This window comes from Ammospiza nelsoni, chromosome 3, assembly GCF_027579445.1.
Source record: "Ammospiza nelsoni isolate bAmmNel1 chromosome 3, bAmmNel1.pri, whole genome shotgun sequence".
Lineage (NCBI taxonomy): Eukaryota > Metazoa > Chordata > Aves > Passeriformes > Passerellidae > Ammospiza > Ammospiza nelsoni.
This window is the reverse complement of record NC_080635.1, coordinates 15,007,314-15,027,699: the sequence shown is the minus strand read 5'-3', so window position 1 is coordinate 15,027,699 and position 20,386 is coordinate 15,007,314. Positions and strand designations below refer to the sequence as shown.

General features: G+C 38.6%; 1 protein-coding gene across 8 annotated transcripts in view; it reads right to left on the bottom strand.

Moving 5' to 3' along the window:
- EHBP1 (EH domain binding protein 1) overlaps window positions 1–20,386 on the bottom strand; it is a 206,796-nt gene that overhangs the window by 49,177 nt on the left and 137,233 nt on the right. For 6 of the 8 annotated variants that reach the window (XM_059467501.1, XM_059467502.1, XM_059467503.1 and 3 more), the window contains one exon: window positions 3,825–3,972. In XM_059467501.1, coding sequence (XP_059323484.1) covers window positions 3,825–3,972 — 148 coding nt within the window. The remainder of the gene's footprint in view (window positions 1–3,824; window positions 3,973–20,386) is intronic. The other 2 variants (XM_059467504.1, XM_059467509.1) reach the window with 1 other exon arrangement.

The following is a 20,386-nucleotide window of genomic DNA, read 5'->3' as shown; positions in this document are numbered from 1 at the left end:
TTTAAATTACTCTAGGGTTTTTTTCCAGTTCAATGTTCTTCCAGTGTATTAAAAGGGAAATGTGTTTAGGCAGCATGTTACAACAAGATTTTGCAATTATACATGATAAAAGGAACAACATGACGAAGAGATAACAGATATCTTTGATGAAAAGAACAAATTGCTAGTGTGAAAAACTTAAAGCACTTGGTCTAGAACCAGGGCAGATATTTAGAAAACGACTGAAGGACTGAAGTACTGTTTCCCTGGAAAGTATGTAAATTTGAATCCCAGAAAAAGAGTACAGCTTTACTATGTCATGAAGGAATGAACAAAATAAAAGATAAAGGACTGAGTCAACAACTTAAAAGCACTGACCATCTCCTGCACAGCATGGATTGCAGTCTGGACTGGAGGAGGGAAATAAGTATCTTTTGGAACCATGTGGAAATGCCAGACAATTGGTGGAAAGGGACCCAGAGACATTTTATAGATCTTATGTCTTACTACGCAGAGTAGGGTCAGGCCTAATTTTTGGTTAAACTGATATTCTCTTGGCTTGGTTTAAGCTTGTCCACACGTGAAGGATTTGCAGCTGACTGCACCAATTTCTAGATTAAATGAAAAATGAGTAATTTTCATAGTGAAGCAAAAGCATTAATGGGGGCTGGATCACATTACTGGGAGAAACTACACAAACAGCACTTGCTCTTCAGGGAAGGTATCTCCAGCCTTCAGCATTGTCTGTGGGAAATCCCTCAGGCTTGTGGATGTTGAGATATTTAGTTTATTTACTTCCAGGTACAGAGTTCTCTTTAAGGCTACAGGATGTGGCAGGAGCCTGTGCACAGTAATAAAGGCAGGGAATGGAAGAAATGCAGAGTTGAAATACTGGTTCTGTGTACAAGAAATCTGATGTCAGGACAAGAAAATACAGCAGTAACTGTTGACACATAGAAACACTGCCTGCTAAAAATATTAAGGACCTAACACTCGTTGCATGAGCTGAAGACTAAGCATGATGAGTAAGGCTGTGCCACCACATACACTCCCTGAAGATCACTGCCTCAGAAGTGAGATCTTGAACATGCCCTGTCCTCACCACCCCCAGGTCCGAGCCACTTCCTCACACCGACGCCAGCTCAAATAAAGGATGGAGATGTGCCAGAGAGTAAAGAAAACACACCACCAAATCCCAGAAGAGCAGACGGGCGTTCCACTGCTCAGGGACAATTCCTAGATAATATGTCAATTCTGTTGTCCCAGGGCTGCTAGGAAAAGGGGGGATATTTGGATCTCTATCTCGATACCGTCCCTGGATCCATCTCAAGGCATCCGCTTATCAGCCCGAAGCTAATAGGACATCTAATAAATTTGAAGCTGCCATCCCAAACCCTCTGGCAGTTGGCAGCAAGAAGTATTTTCTGTCTCACATGCCAAATAACCTATGAAAAAGACTGGATTTCATAGCTAGGGATACTGCTTATCCAGGAAAGTTTCAACTTGCCATAGTCATTTGAGTTTCTCAGACCTTGGTTAAATAAAGCCTTTTAACAAAGAATATTGCACCAGTGCCAAAGCGTGAAATTCTTAATGAGCACATAGAAACAATGGAAGACATCACGCTTTTACCTACAGTTGTAAGGAAGAAGTTAGTCTTTAAAGACTCCAGAATCCCAGAGCTGAAATGTCACTTTTTTCTGAAATAATTGAATTGAGAGTAAAATTATTTGGTACATTTCCTTTTTGTAAATCAAAAAGTAATTGCAATCAATGCAGAAGAAGAGATTAATGATGTATAATGGACAAGAGAGCTCAGAAAACACAAGATAATAAGCTTGTCTTGGGTATTGTGTAGGGAATACAGGACTCTAACACAATAAAAAATGTGAATGCAGTTAGGGGAAACATTCAAAGTCCAGTAGTAATAAGGTGACTGTCTATTAAATCCTAATTTTTGGTGGAAATTGAAAGCCCAAAAGGACTAAACCCAGAAGTAATTCCAATTCATTTGTTCTGTAAAGTGTTGGTGCCATTTCACAGAACTACTGCATTTTAGAAAAATTAATTTCTTTAGGGGAGATTTGGTGTAGCACCTGAAAATACCAGTGGTAGGGTAGAATTATGTGGAAGATGTGCCATAAGGAAAACTCTTTGAGAAGGAGGAAGCAGAAGAAACTGTATAAAATGCACACTGACATGAAAAGAGCAAAGAGGGATAAAACAAGACAGGGAATAAAACTTTAGGTCCAAGAAAAGTTCAAAAAGATTGGCCAAACTATTGCATGAATGAAAAAAATCCAAGTAGGAAGTATAAACCAATGCAAAAGTAGAAAGCTGGATAAAACCCAATAGGTAGAGCAGTGTTTGCTTTATAAATGAGTTGTCATCAATGCTGATATTGTCTGCTCTTTTAGTAACACTAAACTCTCTGGGTGCACATGCAATCTCCCCCTACAAATACAGTTTTCTTTCAATATATATGCACAGCTACCTCTCTGACTGCTTACAAACTGCATGAAGGGCAGGAAGAGAAATGGTAAAACACAGAGGAAAATATTAAGAGGATGACCACATCCCAGAAAGCAGCACACTGGGATATTTAGCAACTCTATAACTGAGTCACTGCAACAAAACAGGGTCACTGTTATGCAGCTGAGCAGCCAGGATGGAACCAGACAAAGACCTTACTTTGAGAGAAGGTATGGCGGGAACAGCTATGCACAGGCATGATGACACAGGGAGAAGGAAATAATGTAGGATGGGGAATCATGAACTGTGAAGAGGGATGAGAAACACCCTGGCCTAGGTAATACCCAAGTCCTGTGTCATTTGGCTCAGCCTGTCTTACTGCCATAAAGGATATAATTTCTCTACTTGCCACAAAAGAGAGTTATGTTGGCAAGCTTGGTTTACTGGGCAAAAAGAGCAAAGCTGAAGACCAGATTCAAAGGGAGATGCAAAACTCACTGCTTCCTCTTTGGTGTTAAATGGAAGAGAAGTGTAGGGCTTAGGCTGCAGTAAGACTGTATTTAAATATTGAGGCATACAAAATACATGTAGTAGAGAAGAAATAAATATTTTTGTTGAATCTACATGCACTGTCAGTATCAAGCTGGATTTTCCTTACACTTTGGCTTATGATTATGAGTTAGTTTGAGAAACACTATTTCCCTTAGAATATGTAGAAGACATTAAAAGAGCAAGAAGCCTGTACTGAAACGTGTGCTCAGCACCATTTGAGTTTGAGTGACACTACATTACTCCAGCTCATAGCAATGGCAGGTACATGAATTTTAATGGTATTTCAAAGTCAGCTTAATAACATTATAGCAATATTACAACTCAAAACCTGTAAAAGCAAGTGGTCTGTCAAAAGACTGCCATTTAAAGTCAAAAGGTTGTTGCCCCTACCTCTCACAGACCACCTTTAAAATTCTCTTCCTTTGAACACATTTAATACAAAACAACATTTCTTAAGTATTTCAAATGCTGTTTTTCCCCAAAATTATGTCCATGTTCCTATATAAAAATCTATATTGAAGAAAACCAAGAACCACGAAATTTTAAGAAACTGTCAGTAACAAGAAATCTGTATATAATGGGCCAACATGAGCTACTCGTTCACACAACATATTTTTCTTTCAATCACATGTATGCTCTTCTTTTAACTGTTGGAAATTAGGTAGCACAACGTGGATTTAGGAAACACATCTACAGCCAGGTCTTTTGAGACATTCACCTGATGAACAACAACGTTTTGAAGTGCGTATAAAAGTGACACCCAAAAAGGTCTCTGGTTTCTAGGTTACCACAGGAATAAGATACAAGGTTCCTCAGCTCACCTCCAGATGCCTTTGACCTTTCTTTCAACTTTTCTGCAGCCATTTCAGTGTAGCTGGGAAGTTCTGACATCTTCACTCCAGATCGAGCTTCTGCTATTAGCTGACGAGCTCTCTCTCTCAGCTGCCGACGCCGCTCTTCATCTTGCTGCTAAGATATATTGAACAGTTGCCAACTCAGTAATTGACAGAAATGCAATTTCATTCTCAATCTGATCATCATGATAGGAACTGGTTTACAGCATGGTGCTTGGCCCACATTATAAATAGGACGCTCGATATCAGTTGGGTGTCACACCACAATTTTTAAAGACATCCATGCGTCAGATTATTTTTTTTAAGCATTCCCCAAATTATTACTGCATTAGAAACGTGATGATTTGCAATGTAAAGCACTTATAAATTATGTTCTATAAAAACACCTTGATGAAAATTTGCAGACATTTCAGTCTCAAAGTAATCACTCCCAATGAGTGATTTGAGCAAAGATTTACTGTGGTTATAAAATGGTTTTGCTAAATTGAATTACTCATTTGAGTAGTATTCTGTCACAGAACTGAACTGAGAAGCCAGATACTGCTCTTGCTTCCTCCAAGCACCTAGTTGACTTCAAAGTATAAAGTGGCATCAAATCTGAGGCATGTTCTTTGACTTCAATGGATATTTTTCTTTTAAAAACCCAAAAAAACCGAATGAAAATGACTGCAAAAACAATAGATGCACTCAGCAGAAAAGACTTTGCATCCCTTTAAAACATCCTACTAGTGAGGCTTTGGTCAATAATTAAAGGAATCATACTGGAACCATGCCAGATAGTGCTGTCTCACTAAAGCTCATAAATTAGAATCATGATAATATTTCAGTTACATAAATAAGCAAAGTTCTGCAGCATGAAATTTTGTAAAAGACTAACCAACCATGATAAAAAATTTCAGAAAAAGATCTGTTTAAACATATCTATAAGACTCACTATCTCCATAAGAGAAACTATTTCAGTTTTCATCATAAGCATGGGATTTTTGCTAAGTTAGGACTGTTCTTCCCCTCAATATCAGAAATGCTCAAAAAGTGCAAAGAAGTCAGTGCTTGGTTTAAATCTAACCTGCCAAAAAGTTTACGTATTATTGACATAATGACCTGGATAAATCCCAGGTACAGGCTGTTGACCTGAACTAAGTGGAATATAACAAACTGCCTAATTTTGGAGAGCCATTCTGGCAACCTTCCCACCAACCCAGAAACTTGAGCATCCCACACCTGCAGAGGCTGGTGAGAGCTGTTGCTAAGTGCTATTTAGTTTAAGCAATCATTAATAAAACAAGTGCAAAATACTAATTAGGTACATTTTATCCATTTCCATGTAAATTGTTTGTTTGTAGCTATTTACTCAGCATTGTTCTCGGCACAATAGAAAAAATGCAAATGACTGAATCAGAATGCAGCCCTAATGGGACTTTCTGTTTATAACCATTAGCCCAGAGGTGTGCTGTAATTCAATCCTCCAGCAGAAAGATTTAGCCTCATTAACAGCTTGCATGGGCAGGTTACAACTCATAAAACCCTACAGTAAACAAAGTATATGGACACAGCACAATATCTCGCCTCTGAGTGACAGAGTCCCGATTCCCTATCAGATTGCCTTGATTTACTTTTCTCCTAATGTCCTCCCCTGGAAAGACAATTCTGCCTGGGCCCTGCGAGGCAGCGGGACGGCACATGGGCTTTGTTTGCTTTCTCACCCTTTAACTTCCCAGAAGGCACAGAGCAACAGTTCTATCAAAAATTTATTTGGTAAAGTACACATTAGAAAGACAACTGGAAAGCTTCCCCCCTGCCCCCATGCACTATAATAGATCAATTTAATTTAATTTCTAGCCAGCCAACTGACACAGCAAACAGTTTTATTTCGACCCACAGTATTTGGTAACATTACTTACATTGAATTTTACTTGAAATAAAACTGCTCAAATCTCTAATATTTCTAATTCCTTGGATATAGGAACTTAAGTGACTTCTAAGAATGAATGTACAAAACGAAGATTCCCACATGGTTTAACGTTTAAACAATTTAATCTACTTCAGCACATGTAATTTAAAATAGGGCCAGTTACGTGTTTGTGACAAAAATGCCCTAAACTGAGCTGGCTGATTTCTCCTTCTTTCCTCCCCTCCTCCTGAAAGAGAACTTGCATCCTGAATTATTAGCATAGTCATTAACATCCCGGGGATCTCCAAGCAAACACAGATTATGGTGGCTTGTGTTTGTGCTGATTAAGCCAATCATCACCAGTGGATAAGGGAAAAACCAGCCTAGCTCTTGCTTAAATTCAATTCCGGTATTTGAACCCTCTGTTACTGAGCTTGGCAGAAGAAACACTGGTAAGAAGGGGCAATGAAACTGAGAGCAGAAAAAGTAGAGAGAGTAAGTTTTGAGGTACAGAAAAATAGTTAAAAAGCGTATCAAGCTAGAATTTGAAAAGAAAAGGACTTGAGAGAGGTACAGAGGCACAAACAAAAATATTTAAAAAAACAACCCAGGAGATATGAAAAGAAGCACTGCACCAAGAAAGGACCAAGCAAACACACATACAGTGACTTATTTTTCCCTGTACAATTGAAAAGAAAACTCAGTAAAATCTTCCACCCTCTGACATGCCAGAGACATTACAGTTTTCTTTGTTATTTCCCCCCAACTATTTTGTAATGGTTTAAAGATCTGCCATGCAGATGCACAGTGAGGAAAACTTCACTATTTAAGGACAAACTCTTCAAGAATAAGTAATGTAATTCCTTGTTTCCCTCCTATAAAAATGTATTGGTATGCAATTTTTATATTTCACAGTTCACTGACATCTCGGCAAGCTTTCTTCCACTGCTTCAATGGTGCTACTTTTAATTTTATCCTCCTTAGTCCTAGTAATTAAAGTGATCAGCAGTGGCATCCCAACGGCTTTGACACAGCTACAACCCCCTAGCTGACTCTGGCTTTTAAGGGAAAGGGGAAGAAAAAAAAGGACGGGAGTTTCATTTCACTGGAACAAGAAAATCAAGCTTCTCCAATCCTCAACTTTATCCAATTGTTCTTTCAGCAGCCTTTGGATCTTAAGAAACAAATAAAAATGGCTGCCATTAGGGGGTCCTGTTTGTACTCGCCGCAGACGGCAGTGACTGACATTACTTTGGCCAAAAATTACGCCGTGGATTTGGGAAGGTGAATTCGAATGTGAAACACTGGCAGGGCAGTTTCCGAGATCATTACCCAGCCAGCTGAGGGCTGCCCAACTCAGGAAAATATTGAGAGTGGTGGAGTCTTTCAGGGCAAAAAACCCCCAAACACTCCCTTAAAAACCATCTCCTTAAATGACTAAAAATTTTGCAATCTTCTCACAGTAAAAAGAAAAAAATCCACAAAACCTTTACTAGGGATTTTCAGTCCTCCTTTGGTAGAATTTTGGGACGATGCAAACTGACTTTACACCAGTATTCTGATAATGTATCAACCTCTCACTATAAAAAAAAATACAGTCTGGTGAACTGCATTTATTTGACATTTAAAAAGTAAATTCTTTACTGTGTCCATAGACTGGGGGACAAAAGTAAAATTAAAAAAATGTAGTAAATTGCTTGTAATCCACAGCAAAAAAAATCAAACCAGAGTTGTATGAGAGGGAGCAATTCCTGAAGCTGTAGGTTTCAAAATGGTTCGTGGTCAGCCGTGAGTGCACAGTACATCTAAGAGAAAGAACTTGACTGCCACCTCTTTCATCATCAGACAGGAAGAACGGCTCTGTTATTAGCCATTCAGAAAGAAAAAGACTTCTGTGCTTGTCCAGAGGCAAGGATTACCAAAATGTACCTATTCAGGATTACCAAAATGTACCTATTCAGTTAGAAGAAGAGAAAGAATAAAAAAAAAAAAAATAAAAAAAAAAAATAAAATTACATGAGCTTTAAAGGTTTGAGCAGGCTGGGTTATACTATGACCTTGATCGGCTCTTGTTTGAGTAAATAGGATTTGGGATGAAACATTAAAACTGTTTAGCAGATCTTTTCAAACCATTTCAAACTTTTCTTATGTTGGTTTATAATATAACCAGACATGCTTGTAAATGGCCACACCTGCTCATTCCTCTGGGGATGGCCTGATCTCTGCCTTTGCTAACAAAGAAAGGATGGGAGAAAAAAAAATCAGCCTTTCTTGTTGCAAAACAGAGTGGAAAGTCAAAATCTTTCTCAAGTTTGTCCCATCTGGTCAGATTAAATCTTTGATCACCCTAGGGATCACATTTATGTTTGGTCTCTACCACTGTTTCAGAACAGCTGAAAATATACAGGTAGTGAGCAAAATATGGATTGCTAAGCAAGGAACATTCGGCATAAACAAAAGTGGCTTTGGATTTCTGTGGCTGTTCTGATTGTAGGAGGTGGTAAGCAAAACCAGACATAAACATCTTGGGTATTTTCTGCCTTCTGCCTGGTCTCTACATCAGCTACCTCATTATTCATAAACTCCATGTAACTTGAAAATATTTTTTCATGAATGCACATCATGAAAAGTATCAAACTGCTTAAGTAGCTATTGGCTTAGGAGCTATGGCACCGATACACTGATGAGACAGAATGAACACAGAAGTAGCTCAAAGTCAAAACTGGAAATATCACAAACAATATCTTAACAAAGCTGTCTCCCTTAAGAAAAAAGCTCCAAAAATTCACAATAAAATGGGATGGTGTGGCTGTAAAATGGAAAACATCTCCTTAAACCAAGGAGGCATTTTTAAAGAAATAGCCAACAATTTATTCTATTTTTATTTTTTAATTTTAAAAATAATTTTATGTTGTTCTGGAAAACATACAATTCAGTTGGTACAGTATTTCTCTGTGAAGAATAGTGGCTGTAGAAAAACAATCCACTGATAATTTAATTCCTTGTGTCATTGTGAAACTGAAAAACTCTTAGTTTACTGAATGGAAAAAAAATATTTGAAAAAAAAGAATGGCTGACTAAGTAAGTATCACCTTGTGCTACATCCAAGGCCTCTTGCTGGTTGTCTGGCTGCTCTTTTGTAGGCAAAAAGGAGCTGAACGCTCTCTGGCTCCTTAGATCTGGTCCAACAAATGCACTGCCAGTCATGCACACGGATCCAGCTTAAAACTCAGTGTGAGCCTAAAAGAAGCTAGTCAAACTGGCACCTACTCATGCAGAAGTAGATAGATTTGTCATGACAGGCTGATTATTCAATGTAAAGAAACAGTTTAGCTTTTCTAATCTGGTACAAATACATCTTTCTCAGAGAAAAAAGTAAAAGGTCTAACAGTTCAAGTATTTATAAGTAAAGAAACCAACAAAAAAATTGTAACGTCAAAGTGAACCACAGGTATTTGTGCTGGAGCATTCTGCTAAACAGCCCCCAAGTTCTATTCAGATAAATAAGATTTAACCCATTTAACCATTTCGGAGCTGCACATCTCTGTGACTGAGGTGATCTCGTCTGTTTCACACTGCACTCGGCTCTACTGCAAGTTTCAGGGACAGGCTGAGATACCCAATTCCAAAATCACGTTGTGTTTTCCTTCTGTCCTCGCTCGCTTACGCTGGTGCAAGGGGAACACCAGGAAACACCCCCGAGAAAGCTGACCTAAACCAAAAGCAGAGACAAAGGCCTCCACTAACGTCTTCTCTGGAATTTTCCCTGCTTAGGCAAGTTTGTGCTCTCCCCCATCCAGGAAGTATAATTAAGGTCAACAATCACCTAAGGTGCTGGGATCCGTGAGCTCGTTCTGCCTGTCATTGTGACTGTCGGTGCTATTGGCATGACTCACAAACAGGGGCCCAAGCATGCCGGCTCAGAAACATCCTAAAATAGTGTCACCATCCAGACAGGGCAGAATCCGAGATGAACAGGCTAGATGGTGTTTTCTGTGCCCTTCCAGAGCTGAGTTACAGACAAAAGTTAAGAAAGCTGCTTACTCATTGTAAGAGTCAACATTCGTCGAGCTCCACTTAAGGGATTTTCTCTTGTGTAAACCTGACTTAATAATTAAAAAAAAAAAAAAAAAAAAAAAAAAAAAGTGGTGTTATGAAACAAAGACTTTTGGCAAGTGTATGGGATGCGTAAGCTGGAGAGCAGCATCACTCAGACTGCCATCCTGGGAAGCTTCCTCCTGGGGCGGGCAGCCCCGCGCCAAGGGAGGGGACGTGCCCTCCTGAGGAATGCTCCTGGGTCACTCCCAGCCGAACAAAGCCAGCGGGCTGCAGGGGGCCTCCCAAAGTTGGTTTTCCTCCCCGCCTTCTCTCAATTTTTGGGGGAGGGTAACAAGATCCCTGTCTGCTTCTATGTGATGAGAATGAAAAGAACAAGTGCAAACCCCACACCTCCCTGGACCCTATTTTGCTAGGTTTTTTTTTTTTTTTTTGGGTTTTTTTTTTTGAAAAAGTCCTGCAAACTGCTGGCAGGTTTTTTTAATGGAAAATACCAATCGTCTAAGATCTATACCTAGCCTTTTGCCAATAATGAGAAAACTTCACCTTCTGTCCCCAGCAATTCTTAGGAAATCTTTTGCTGTTATTCCTACAAATCCAATTACAGATTGTTGAGTAGCTAGTGGAGTAAGCTTATTGAGGAGTGTCACATCACTAAGTCGTGCGTATGTGTTTCAGTTTGTAATGTGGTCTGAGCCGCTGTAGAGGTGTCAACTTAAAATGCAAGTAAGTAGCAGAACAGGGCTAATCCCAGCCACTACTCCCCTGCAGCCAAATTGTAGCGCAATGAATGACAGTGGAAATGCAAAGATGCCACTGTGCTTATCACACACAGCCAGATGGTGGACCTGGATCAATGCACACATGCCACGATCAATGCATTTGATAAAGAATTAAGAAGAAAACTGTACATGTTATCAAAGAACTTGTACATGGCATAATTATGATTCTGCATGTGCTTACTGATGATATTGGAGACTCAGAGGCAGGTGATAATGAAACTGATAGGAAGAAATAGCTTAAAGGCTACAGCATATGGCCTCAGCACTAAGAAATCTTGTCAAATAGTTCAGAAAGCGTTTTTAACTGTTATTACAGGCTGCTCATAGTGCAAGCTGGTGGCAACGTTTTAATTTTTTTTAAACCTGAAATGTCAAAAAGTTACAAAAGCTGTACTTTTCAGAATGGTTCAGAAAATAATTAAGATGCTATTGTGTTTTAAACATAGCGAAAAAACTACAGGTAGAGAGAGCATTCACAATTTAGGGGTGGGGGGAGTAGCTGGGCATTTAAATATACATATACAATTCTGTGTTTCCTGAATAAATGCATTAGACTTTGAGGGAGCTTGTGGCAGTTTAAGGAATGTATCTTGGTAGCAATTTGCATCCAGTACGCCAATTTCTACAGATGAAGTTCCGATATTGTCGAAATTTCGGTATTATCGAAATGTATCGAAATGCACTCAACATCAAACGCAGAGTATTTCCGTGCTCGCATTTGTACTCTGTCAGCTGAGTTACAGACACCTTGGATATGAAAGAAGGTAATTAAAGATTTGTGGAAAATAAAGTCTAAAGTAATAAAAAAAAATTATAATGTATAAAAGGTACCTAAAATACAAATTCTCATGCTCCAGTTGATAGATGAGCTGTCTAATCAACGCCTGGACGTAACTTAAGTGCTCTCATTAGTGTGAAGACCTTCAGGCTAAATAAGACTAAATCCCTTAAAAATTGCTTCTGCAATAGAAAAATCCCCCTTACCATTTTCCTCTGCCTAAATCATATCAATTAAAAAGAGAGAAGGGGAGGGAGGGAGAGAGAGAGGCATTTTCACATGACTTTGTTTTAACTGACACTCAAAAATCTATCTTCTGAATCCAATTTAAAATGTCTAGGCAAAAAAAAAAGTTCATTAGCAATCAAAGAAACAAAAAAAATCACCCCCAGTTTAGTTTCTCTTTCACTTTGAACCTGAATCTTTACTCAGCGCTAAGGTGCATAATGCCCATTGAATCCTTCACCGTAACTTCTTTTCTCCACCCCAAACATCTAATCAACATTGCAGTTTTACATTAAATGATAAAATTTATCAAAACGATCCTCCAGAAGAGTGAAGCGCTTATTTTATTTTCAGCAGGCTGAGGAGGGACACTCTCCACCTCCCCCCTGCTCCCCGCCAACCCCCGAATTTCAATTTGTCCTGACAAACCATTGGGTATTAAATTCTAAAGGCACGCAGAGTGCATAAAGAACTGATGGCTTGATTAGCTCTTGTGGTGCAATTGAAGGAGCTGTCTCTCTCCCCGCTTCTCCATTTTGAGAAACACTTTGATCTTCGTTCAAGTCAATTCATGAACATCAACTGACAAGACTGCATGAAACACCCCAATGGTTAGGCCCAAACTCGTAGCAAACTATTTGGTTTCATTAAGGCTTTAGGAGAAGTGACCAGTGACAGTCCTTTCATTCAGAAGCCAACAGGCAAGTGACTATTTAAAGTTTAATGTGCACAATGTACTGCTGAAGGCCACTACACCTATAGTCAGTCACTCAAGTATGAATGCCTTTACCTACTATTTTGTGACATGTGAACTGCTAAGTGCAGCTGCAGTCTCATTAATGCATTCGCCCAGATTTGTTTGCAGGACTAAACAGACGATTCACAGAATTTCTGGTGAGAGAAACAACTGTATCTTCAAAGGAAGGTAGAACAGCAGGTGCTATGTAAAAGCCAGCGATTAAAAACAGATTGTGTTTTTAAACGCAGTAATTTATTCGAGATTTGCACAAATGTAGCAGAAATATTATCTGTTCCGGATGAAAATATGAAAGGATTTGAATCGCATCACCCGCAAAACGCAGGGTGTTTGGGCCGGTGTCGCGCTTTGCTACAGTACACTACTTACACATCACTCTGCCCCTTTTTTAGTTGCCCTCTCCAAAGAGTCCCACTTCAAAGAGTTCATTTTTGCACCAGTTCCTGTCAATGCAGGTCAGAAACACTAAAGTGGAAAGTGGCTGCAGTGCCGTGGCACAAAGAGTCTCCGCGGCTGAAATCAAACAAAGCCCAATTAAACTAATCATAACGTCCCAGTGAACACAAGGAAGCTCACCTGGTATTTCTGGACTTCTTGTGTGAATTCCCAACTCTACTCGGTACTTGGTACTATAATTACCCTGACCAAAATACTGTGAAATTACTGCTCTGATCTACTAATGGCTGCAAAAATCCCGTCGCTGTGGTTCCATGCCAAGGGGCCGTAGCAAGGTGGCGCAATGCTTTCTGACAGAGACGACAACTTCGAAAAACTCAAAAGGGAAAATTAACGGGATGTGGTTTATGTTGCCAAGGACTGTTCATTAATTACCAATTTAATCACTGCTGGAGGCATGACATTACAAAAATCTGGCTGAAAGTTCTAATAGATTATGAAGACCACCTAAGAAGAGTGACCAAGAAATGTACAAAACAATTAATACTGTTTCACTGCTATCAAAGACACTCAGATTATTTTACATCAAGTGAAGCAAAAGAATTAGTAGCTTCACAGTGCCACCACTAGGAACTGTAAATACAATGGCACACAATTAGTAATGCACATGTGACTTTTCGTTCAAGGCATATATCCTTGGGAAAGCCAGAACACGATAAGGAGAACAAAAGAAACATTTTTAAATGAAATGAATAAAGATTTTAACTCTACCCTTGTGCATGCTGAGCAATCACAGAATAGGCAATGCAAAATACAGCTCTAAGTAATGGCGATATCATCCTGGGATTCACAACAGCGTGTACTGAACATCCACACGGAAAACATCCACAGCTATTAGCAGCGATAGAAAAAGAGCATTCCAGGGGCTGAGAAACCCGGGTCTCACTCTGCACACAAAGGGATAGCTCTGAAACAGACACTTCTTTTTTTTTTTTCCCCCTAATATTTAAAAATGGATAGAAGACACTGAAATTTTGGAACTAATTTTGTTCGGATGATCTTAAAATTCCATTAATAAACTGCCAGCCTATTTTCTGTCAGTGTGCAAGTTAATGGTACGGCTGCAGACTGTGCAGCACCTTGAATTTACAGCCACAGAATAAATAAATTTATATATTTAGGCCAGATCCTTAACTGGTGTAAATAGATACATATTATAGAGATAACAACAATAAAAATCAGCTGAGAAATTCAAGTATTTGTATCTAAAACTGAAACTGCTAACATTTGTCATGCATTATCAAAGGTTATGCTTTATTCAGAAAATCCTTCCTGCTATAAAACTGACAGTACATACTAATTCTTCTTAAAAATTACTTTACTTGCACTAATTGATTTATTTTCCCAGCTATGTCAGGGACTTGTCTACAGCAATATTTTTGTACAGTGAAATATCACAACTTCATACTAAGAAAATGCTTAAACAGACCAAATATGAAGTCAAAAGATGTAGAACCTCTTTGGAAAGTTACTGATTTTTTTTTTTTCAGGCATTGAGGAACATTAAATAAAATAAGTTGCCTGCTCTTGCTGTCAAGGAATTGAGATCAGACTACCTCAACCTTAGTGTGTCACTATAAAGAAGTAAATATCAGATCAGTTGGGGGTTTGAAGCGTTCAGTCAGTGGGTCCTTTCTGCAGTTAAAGAAAAGTATATTGTTAAAACAACTATAAAATTTAGAATGCTCATTAAATGTAAATACTCCACAGCATAGTCTTATCAGCTTACACCATATTTAACCACTTTTTAGTGGCATACAGACAAGACACATAAATGAACAACAGGGAATAAGTTACCAAAGCTCAGGGATTACCAAAATAATGTTCAATCTTTTTACCAATTAAATGGTAACTCCTTCTTTGTAATCTTGGGAAGATCTAGCGATCATATCTAAATCTGGTGCAATTATCAGCATGACAGACTAGTCTTTTTTCAATCAATATTTTCCAATTAATATTAAAAGACGAAGGTTGCCACCTGCAAAGTCCTACACCTCAATAAATTCATGCTAGATGTTTAATTAATAAAGATCAGGTCTTAATCTTTTTTATTTTTTTAAAGAAAAACAAGATAATAATAATTTGAGAGTGCTTAAATGAATTAACACGACCACCTCAACCACAGACATTTATTTTCCAACTGAGGAGACTATAAAAAATCCAGCAGTGAACTGGATACCTTTCCTAATGCAACAGAAGTAGGGATTCTGGTTTGACACAGAAAAAATACTAAATAAAGCTATTTTGTACTCATTTTCAAGAACCTGAAAATATAATTGGAGGAAAGAACACTCTCATTGCTACCTTGAGTTTAAGGTATCTTTCAATCAAAATAAAATATTATATTTTTGCTGCCTTCTCTGAATTTGCTTTTTATATCACTTCTGTTCATGTTGGCTCCAGTTTACTTATTGGAGGTAAGTCTGGACAGTTTGGAGCTTATTAGTTCAGAGAGGCAGCAAATTATTGCTGGACATGATCAATAAAAGGGATCATTTATTAAAGCTTTTTTTTTTTTTAGGATTTAAAATATTTCTTTGTTTTTATTTTATTGCAGTCAGCATATCCAGTATCTGTGCAAATGTATGCAGCCAAAATTAAAGATCATAAATACTCATATCCTTTCAGATTCTGCCACTTTCTGAAGCCTTTCTAAAAAGAACTTCCATTTCCACTAGTCTGGTGCATGCAAAAAAAAAAAAAGTTATCATTTTGCACTCAAATATTTATGAAAATGAAAAGTAATGGGCACAACAGATTGACACCTGAAGTAGAAAGAGCTTATTAAAAATGAATTAGATACAGCTGCAACAAGTCCTTTGAGCAAGGGAGTAATAAAAAGCAGTATTCTGAGCAAGGAGAAAAAATCTCATGGCAGAGCCCATTCCTCTGCCCTCTGCACACAGTGCTCGTGTGTTTGGAGGAGACAGCTTTTCAGTGAGGTACTCTGTATCTGCAAAATCTACTAAAAGAGTTGAACATCATTGCCACTGCTTTTTCTTTTTTTTCAATATATACACATTGAGGCAGCTACTGCTGTCATTCAGCTTGAATAAATATAAAATAATGGTACCAGAGATAATTAAACCCAAATCTTTCTCTGTACAGAAAGCAGGGTAGCAACAGTTGCAATTAAGCACAGCAGCAGCCTCAGGATTATTCTCCAAACTCCCCCAAGTCAGTTTGTATTATTCTGGTTTTAAAGTCTTATTGTTCAAATGGAGTCACTCACAATTTTTAGTGACTTGAATGCTGCTCTGAAGAAAGAATTACTATTTTCCTATTTCACAAAAGGCAGAAGACAGAGTGATTCCCTCCAAGTATCATACTATTGAACTCCTGCATCCACCAATCTCTGCCAGATCCTAAATATGCAAAATTTTCTGCCAAATCCATATATGGGTGGCCCAGTCCTGCACCTAAATTCACCAAGGAGGAATCCTTAGCTCATGCAAAAGCCAAGTAACTTTAGAAACTATCTGTAGCCCCTGGTAGGGAGAAAAACACATCCTTTCCCAGATGAGCACTTTTCATGAATTCCATTAGATACGGCATTCCCTGCTACAGCTGTCTGCCTTACAAAAACAAATTAAAAGAATTTGACACAGGATTTAGGAGATGCCAGAAATACAGCTAGTGGGCATAATCTTAATTTTCATCCTGCTCTATATCCTCTAAAACAGAGCCTAACTGTGGCAGCACCTTTTACTTTCATTATCTCCTGGTCTTCAGCCCAGCCCTAAGCTCTACCCAGTGGTGTTCTACCCAATACTTTGGTTTATTTTCACTGTTCAATATGCATGCCCATCAACACGTAGGATTATTCTTTACACCACAATATTCACATCTTGCTCTGAAGACAGAATTCTTAATTTCTTGACTTCTTTCTACAGTGCCCACATCTATGGTATTTAAGAGCCTCAAGAGCATTAATCACATTCCCTTCCCACAACAAGCCGTGGAAGAGTTATTACCTTGCTCTTCTGATGAGAACTGAGAGGGAGAGATCCAGCTAAAAGGATCTATCACTGGGTGCTTGCTCTGGGAAGCCTATTAGTTGGATTTTTTTCAGTATACTAAGCTTTATAGCCATTTATATGTCTCAAGCACAGCTCCAATTGATTTCCCTGACAGACCTGGATGCTCAATATATTTGCAAATCAAACTTTTGCCTCAAAGTGATCAAGAAAGGAAGGACACAAAAAATAGTGACCACCTGGAGGACATTTGGCTGAAAAGACGTAGTGGCACTGACCAGGAACTCAGGTAAAGGCAGAAGTACATTTAATGTTTTCAAGCACCTTAAACATGACCTCATCTTTTCACTCCTCACAGTCTCTGCTTTGTTTGTTGTACACCTTTCAATTTCTGCAATCAAAAGCACAGAGGTCCACTGGACAAACAGCCTTCTACATCACCTCTATCCTCTGAGGAAAATGAGACACAATTGCTTTGGGGAAAATAATATGTGATCACATAATTAAAGACTACATCATAATGCATATACACAAAGGAGGTTAATTAAAGTTGCCTGTGCATTTCTTAACTCCTAATTCCATTCTCTGTAATCATGCTGACTCCATAACCATAGCCATTTGAGTTTGGAGAGTAAATGACAGCTGCAGTAAATTTCCATTCTTTATGTGGCCCAGTCACTAAAAGAAAATAAGATTTTGCCAACAGCCTTTACAGATATTTGCTGACAGCAAAGTTATGCTGAGATTCAAGAATTAGAGATTCCATCCCATGTTCTACAGATGAGGATTCCCCTCCTGGAAAGGCCTTTTAGGGCCATGACTTCTGAATATTTCCCACTCAGTGTGGTCCCCTCTAGCCTGTCACTTTGCTGGATAGGTCTCATAGCCCAGCTCCAGTCTCCTCACCTTTCCAACATCACATTCCAGCCCAGCTGCCGCTGCTAACAACCATCACTGCACGTTGATATTTTACAGCATCTGGAGGGAGCAGATATGTCCCTTCCAGCCCTGTGATATTCACCATGAGAAAAGGCAAGTTAAATAAAAATGAGTAAGCTAATAAAAAGGCTCTCCTGGTTAAAAGCTAAGTGATTACAGCTGCTATATCAGATTGCAAATGACAGAAGCATCTCGTAAAAGAGTCACCACATGCACACATACATCAAGAAAGCAAGCAGAAAGGCTGAGCTGTTTATAAATCTACCATAGAGAAAGGGATCCACGGGGGGATCAGTAACTCTCTTCACAGAGCTCTTAAGCTAATTCTTCCAGTCTCCAAAGGGCTGCATCAATTTTAATAACACAGCTATGATCCTCCCAAACCATGAGCATGATTTCAAGGAGGTTCTGATCAATGCAGTCTTCTCTTAAAACTTCAAATACCTGCACACATACCTCCACATGCTGTCTGGCATGCATACAGCTTGAGATTGAAGGCTTCTGAGAAGCACCAAATAAGCAAACACAACACTGAAAAAATTTCTACTGTGCTGCAAGGAGGGAAGAAATGGGAGAAATGAGGCTGTACTCTGCGCTTAGAGGAGAAACAGGAACACTGTTTTTTTCAAAATTGACTTTTACCGAGCAAATCAGGTGGGCACACACCAAATAAACCTGTATGTAGGAAATTTCCTTCCTGATGCTCACCCTGAGCAGTGCTACTGCCCATGCTCATTGTCCAAGCCCACGCACTGAGCGCTGCTCTCACCTGGTCACTGGGAAAGCAGAAACCCCTGGTTCTCACAGGACACATGGAAAGTGCTAACAGCAAGGCCCAGGAGATGAGACTTCTATAAAGTCACTAAGGACTCCACAGGCTTCTCTGAGCTGGGGTGACTGACAGCATGGTCTGAAAGACTAGGGTGCTTAAAGCTCTTTCTGAGAAGGTATCAAAAAAGGTGCAATTGCAAACTTCAAGAGTTACTTTTAAAAGTATTGCCCCTGAACTATCTCTTCAAAGTTTTCTTATTTAAAATTAGATCTTCCTGTTTCAAACCATTTTCTTTTGAATCTCAATCCATCCTGAAAATGAGCCTCGTCCAATTTTCACTACTAAATGCTGATTCTCATTATCACAACTTTCATTTGGATAACACACTACAACACATTACTGCACACTGACATATAACACTGCTTTGAGTCAAAGTTCTTATTATTAACCTTAATGACCAAAAAGCCATGAATAGAAATAAGTCTGTGCTATATGCTAACAATCAAATGACCTGTAGAAAACTGGCAGAACTACATCAAATGAAAATGCCTCATCTCTACTAATATCAAGTATGTTAAAGGAAAACAGGAATCAATGTGTTTTATCTTACACCTATATATGTTGATGCACACATGCATTCTCCTTCAGGAATATGCACATGTAGGGATATGTATATAACATATACATACACGTTATACACAGCTTTATATAATGTATATTATTATATACCAACTGTAAGAGTCTCCAAATCACATCTCCACAAACACTTCAGAGATGAGGAGCTTTTGCCATTCTTATGTGAAAACAACTCAAGTTAAGAGTGCCCACTACAAAGTGCCCAGATTTCACATGGGCCAGGACCATTTGTTCCAAGACAGTTCTCCTTCAGCTTCTGACAGAGGCAGCAAGAAACTTTACCTCTGCCAAGCTGCCCTAAAAGACTGCCCTTCCTTTTCCTGCAGGCTTCTAATTAATTTTTGAATTAATTAGAAATAAGGTCCTGTGGGTAATCTGGCAGTCCTAACTCTCACCCTGAAAACACATCACCATCTCCTACCCTCCAGCTGGTTTTCATGGCCTGGACACCAACTTCTTTATTGTGTAACTTCACATTACCACCTACCCATGGCACCTCTTCTCTGTATGCCACTGGGGCAGCTCCTTTCACTCCTGTTTGGATTTCACTAGCAGGAGTTTGAGGCTAAAAGAGGAAATTCTGCTTCCCAATACTATGACCTGCACCAGAAGGGGCCTCGCTCCTTAGGAGAGCAATGGTAAGAGATGCTCTTGCTGGGCAGTGTCCATGCAGACAATTTTTACTGACACTTAGGAACTTTTCTGAACTTCAAGGCTCCCTGACAAGACTGCAGTATTAACACAACTTTGACTGTTTTGAACGGATTTTTCAAGGGAATCTAACCATATTTTCAAATTTTACCTATTTTTAATATGAATAAAACGATGCTTTGTCAAACCTAATACAGAGAAAGATGTGATCATGTTTTTTGACGTAAAAAAAAAAAATTAAAAATATTACCCTGAGGCAGAAGAGCTGACAGAGAAGATTTCAGCTCAAACAATGAAATACTAGCAAAGCTGTAAAACCTTTGAAAATAGAAGCTTGTAATAAAAAACATTAGGCAACTTTAATTACAGTTGTTTCTGCCTGTGTAGTTGCCTATAGTAACTCTCCTCTAATACCAATTTCTTTATGAAAAGATAATTAAAAAAAAATCCAAAGTGAAATTTATACTAAAATATACATATCTGGGAAAAACTTTAAAAAAAAGAATAAGAAAAATTATCTTATATATCATTAAATAAGTATACAAATAAGACTTGTCTGTGTACATTAATATATTTCAAAGTAAAATGAAGTATTAGTCTATGGAGAGG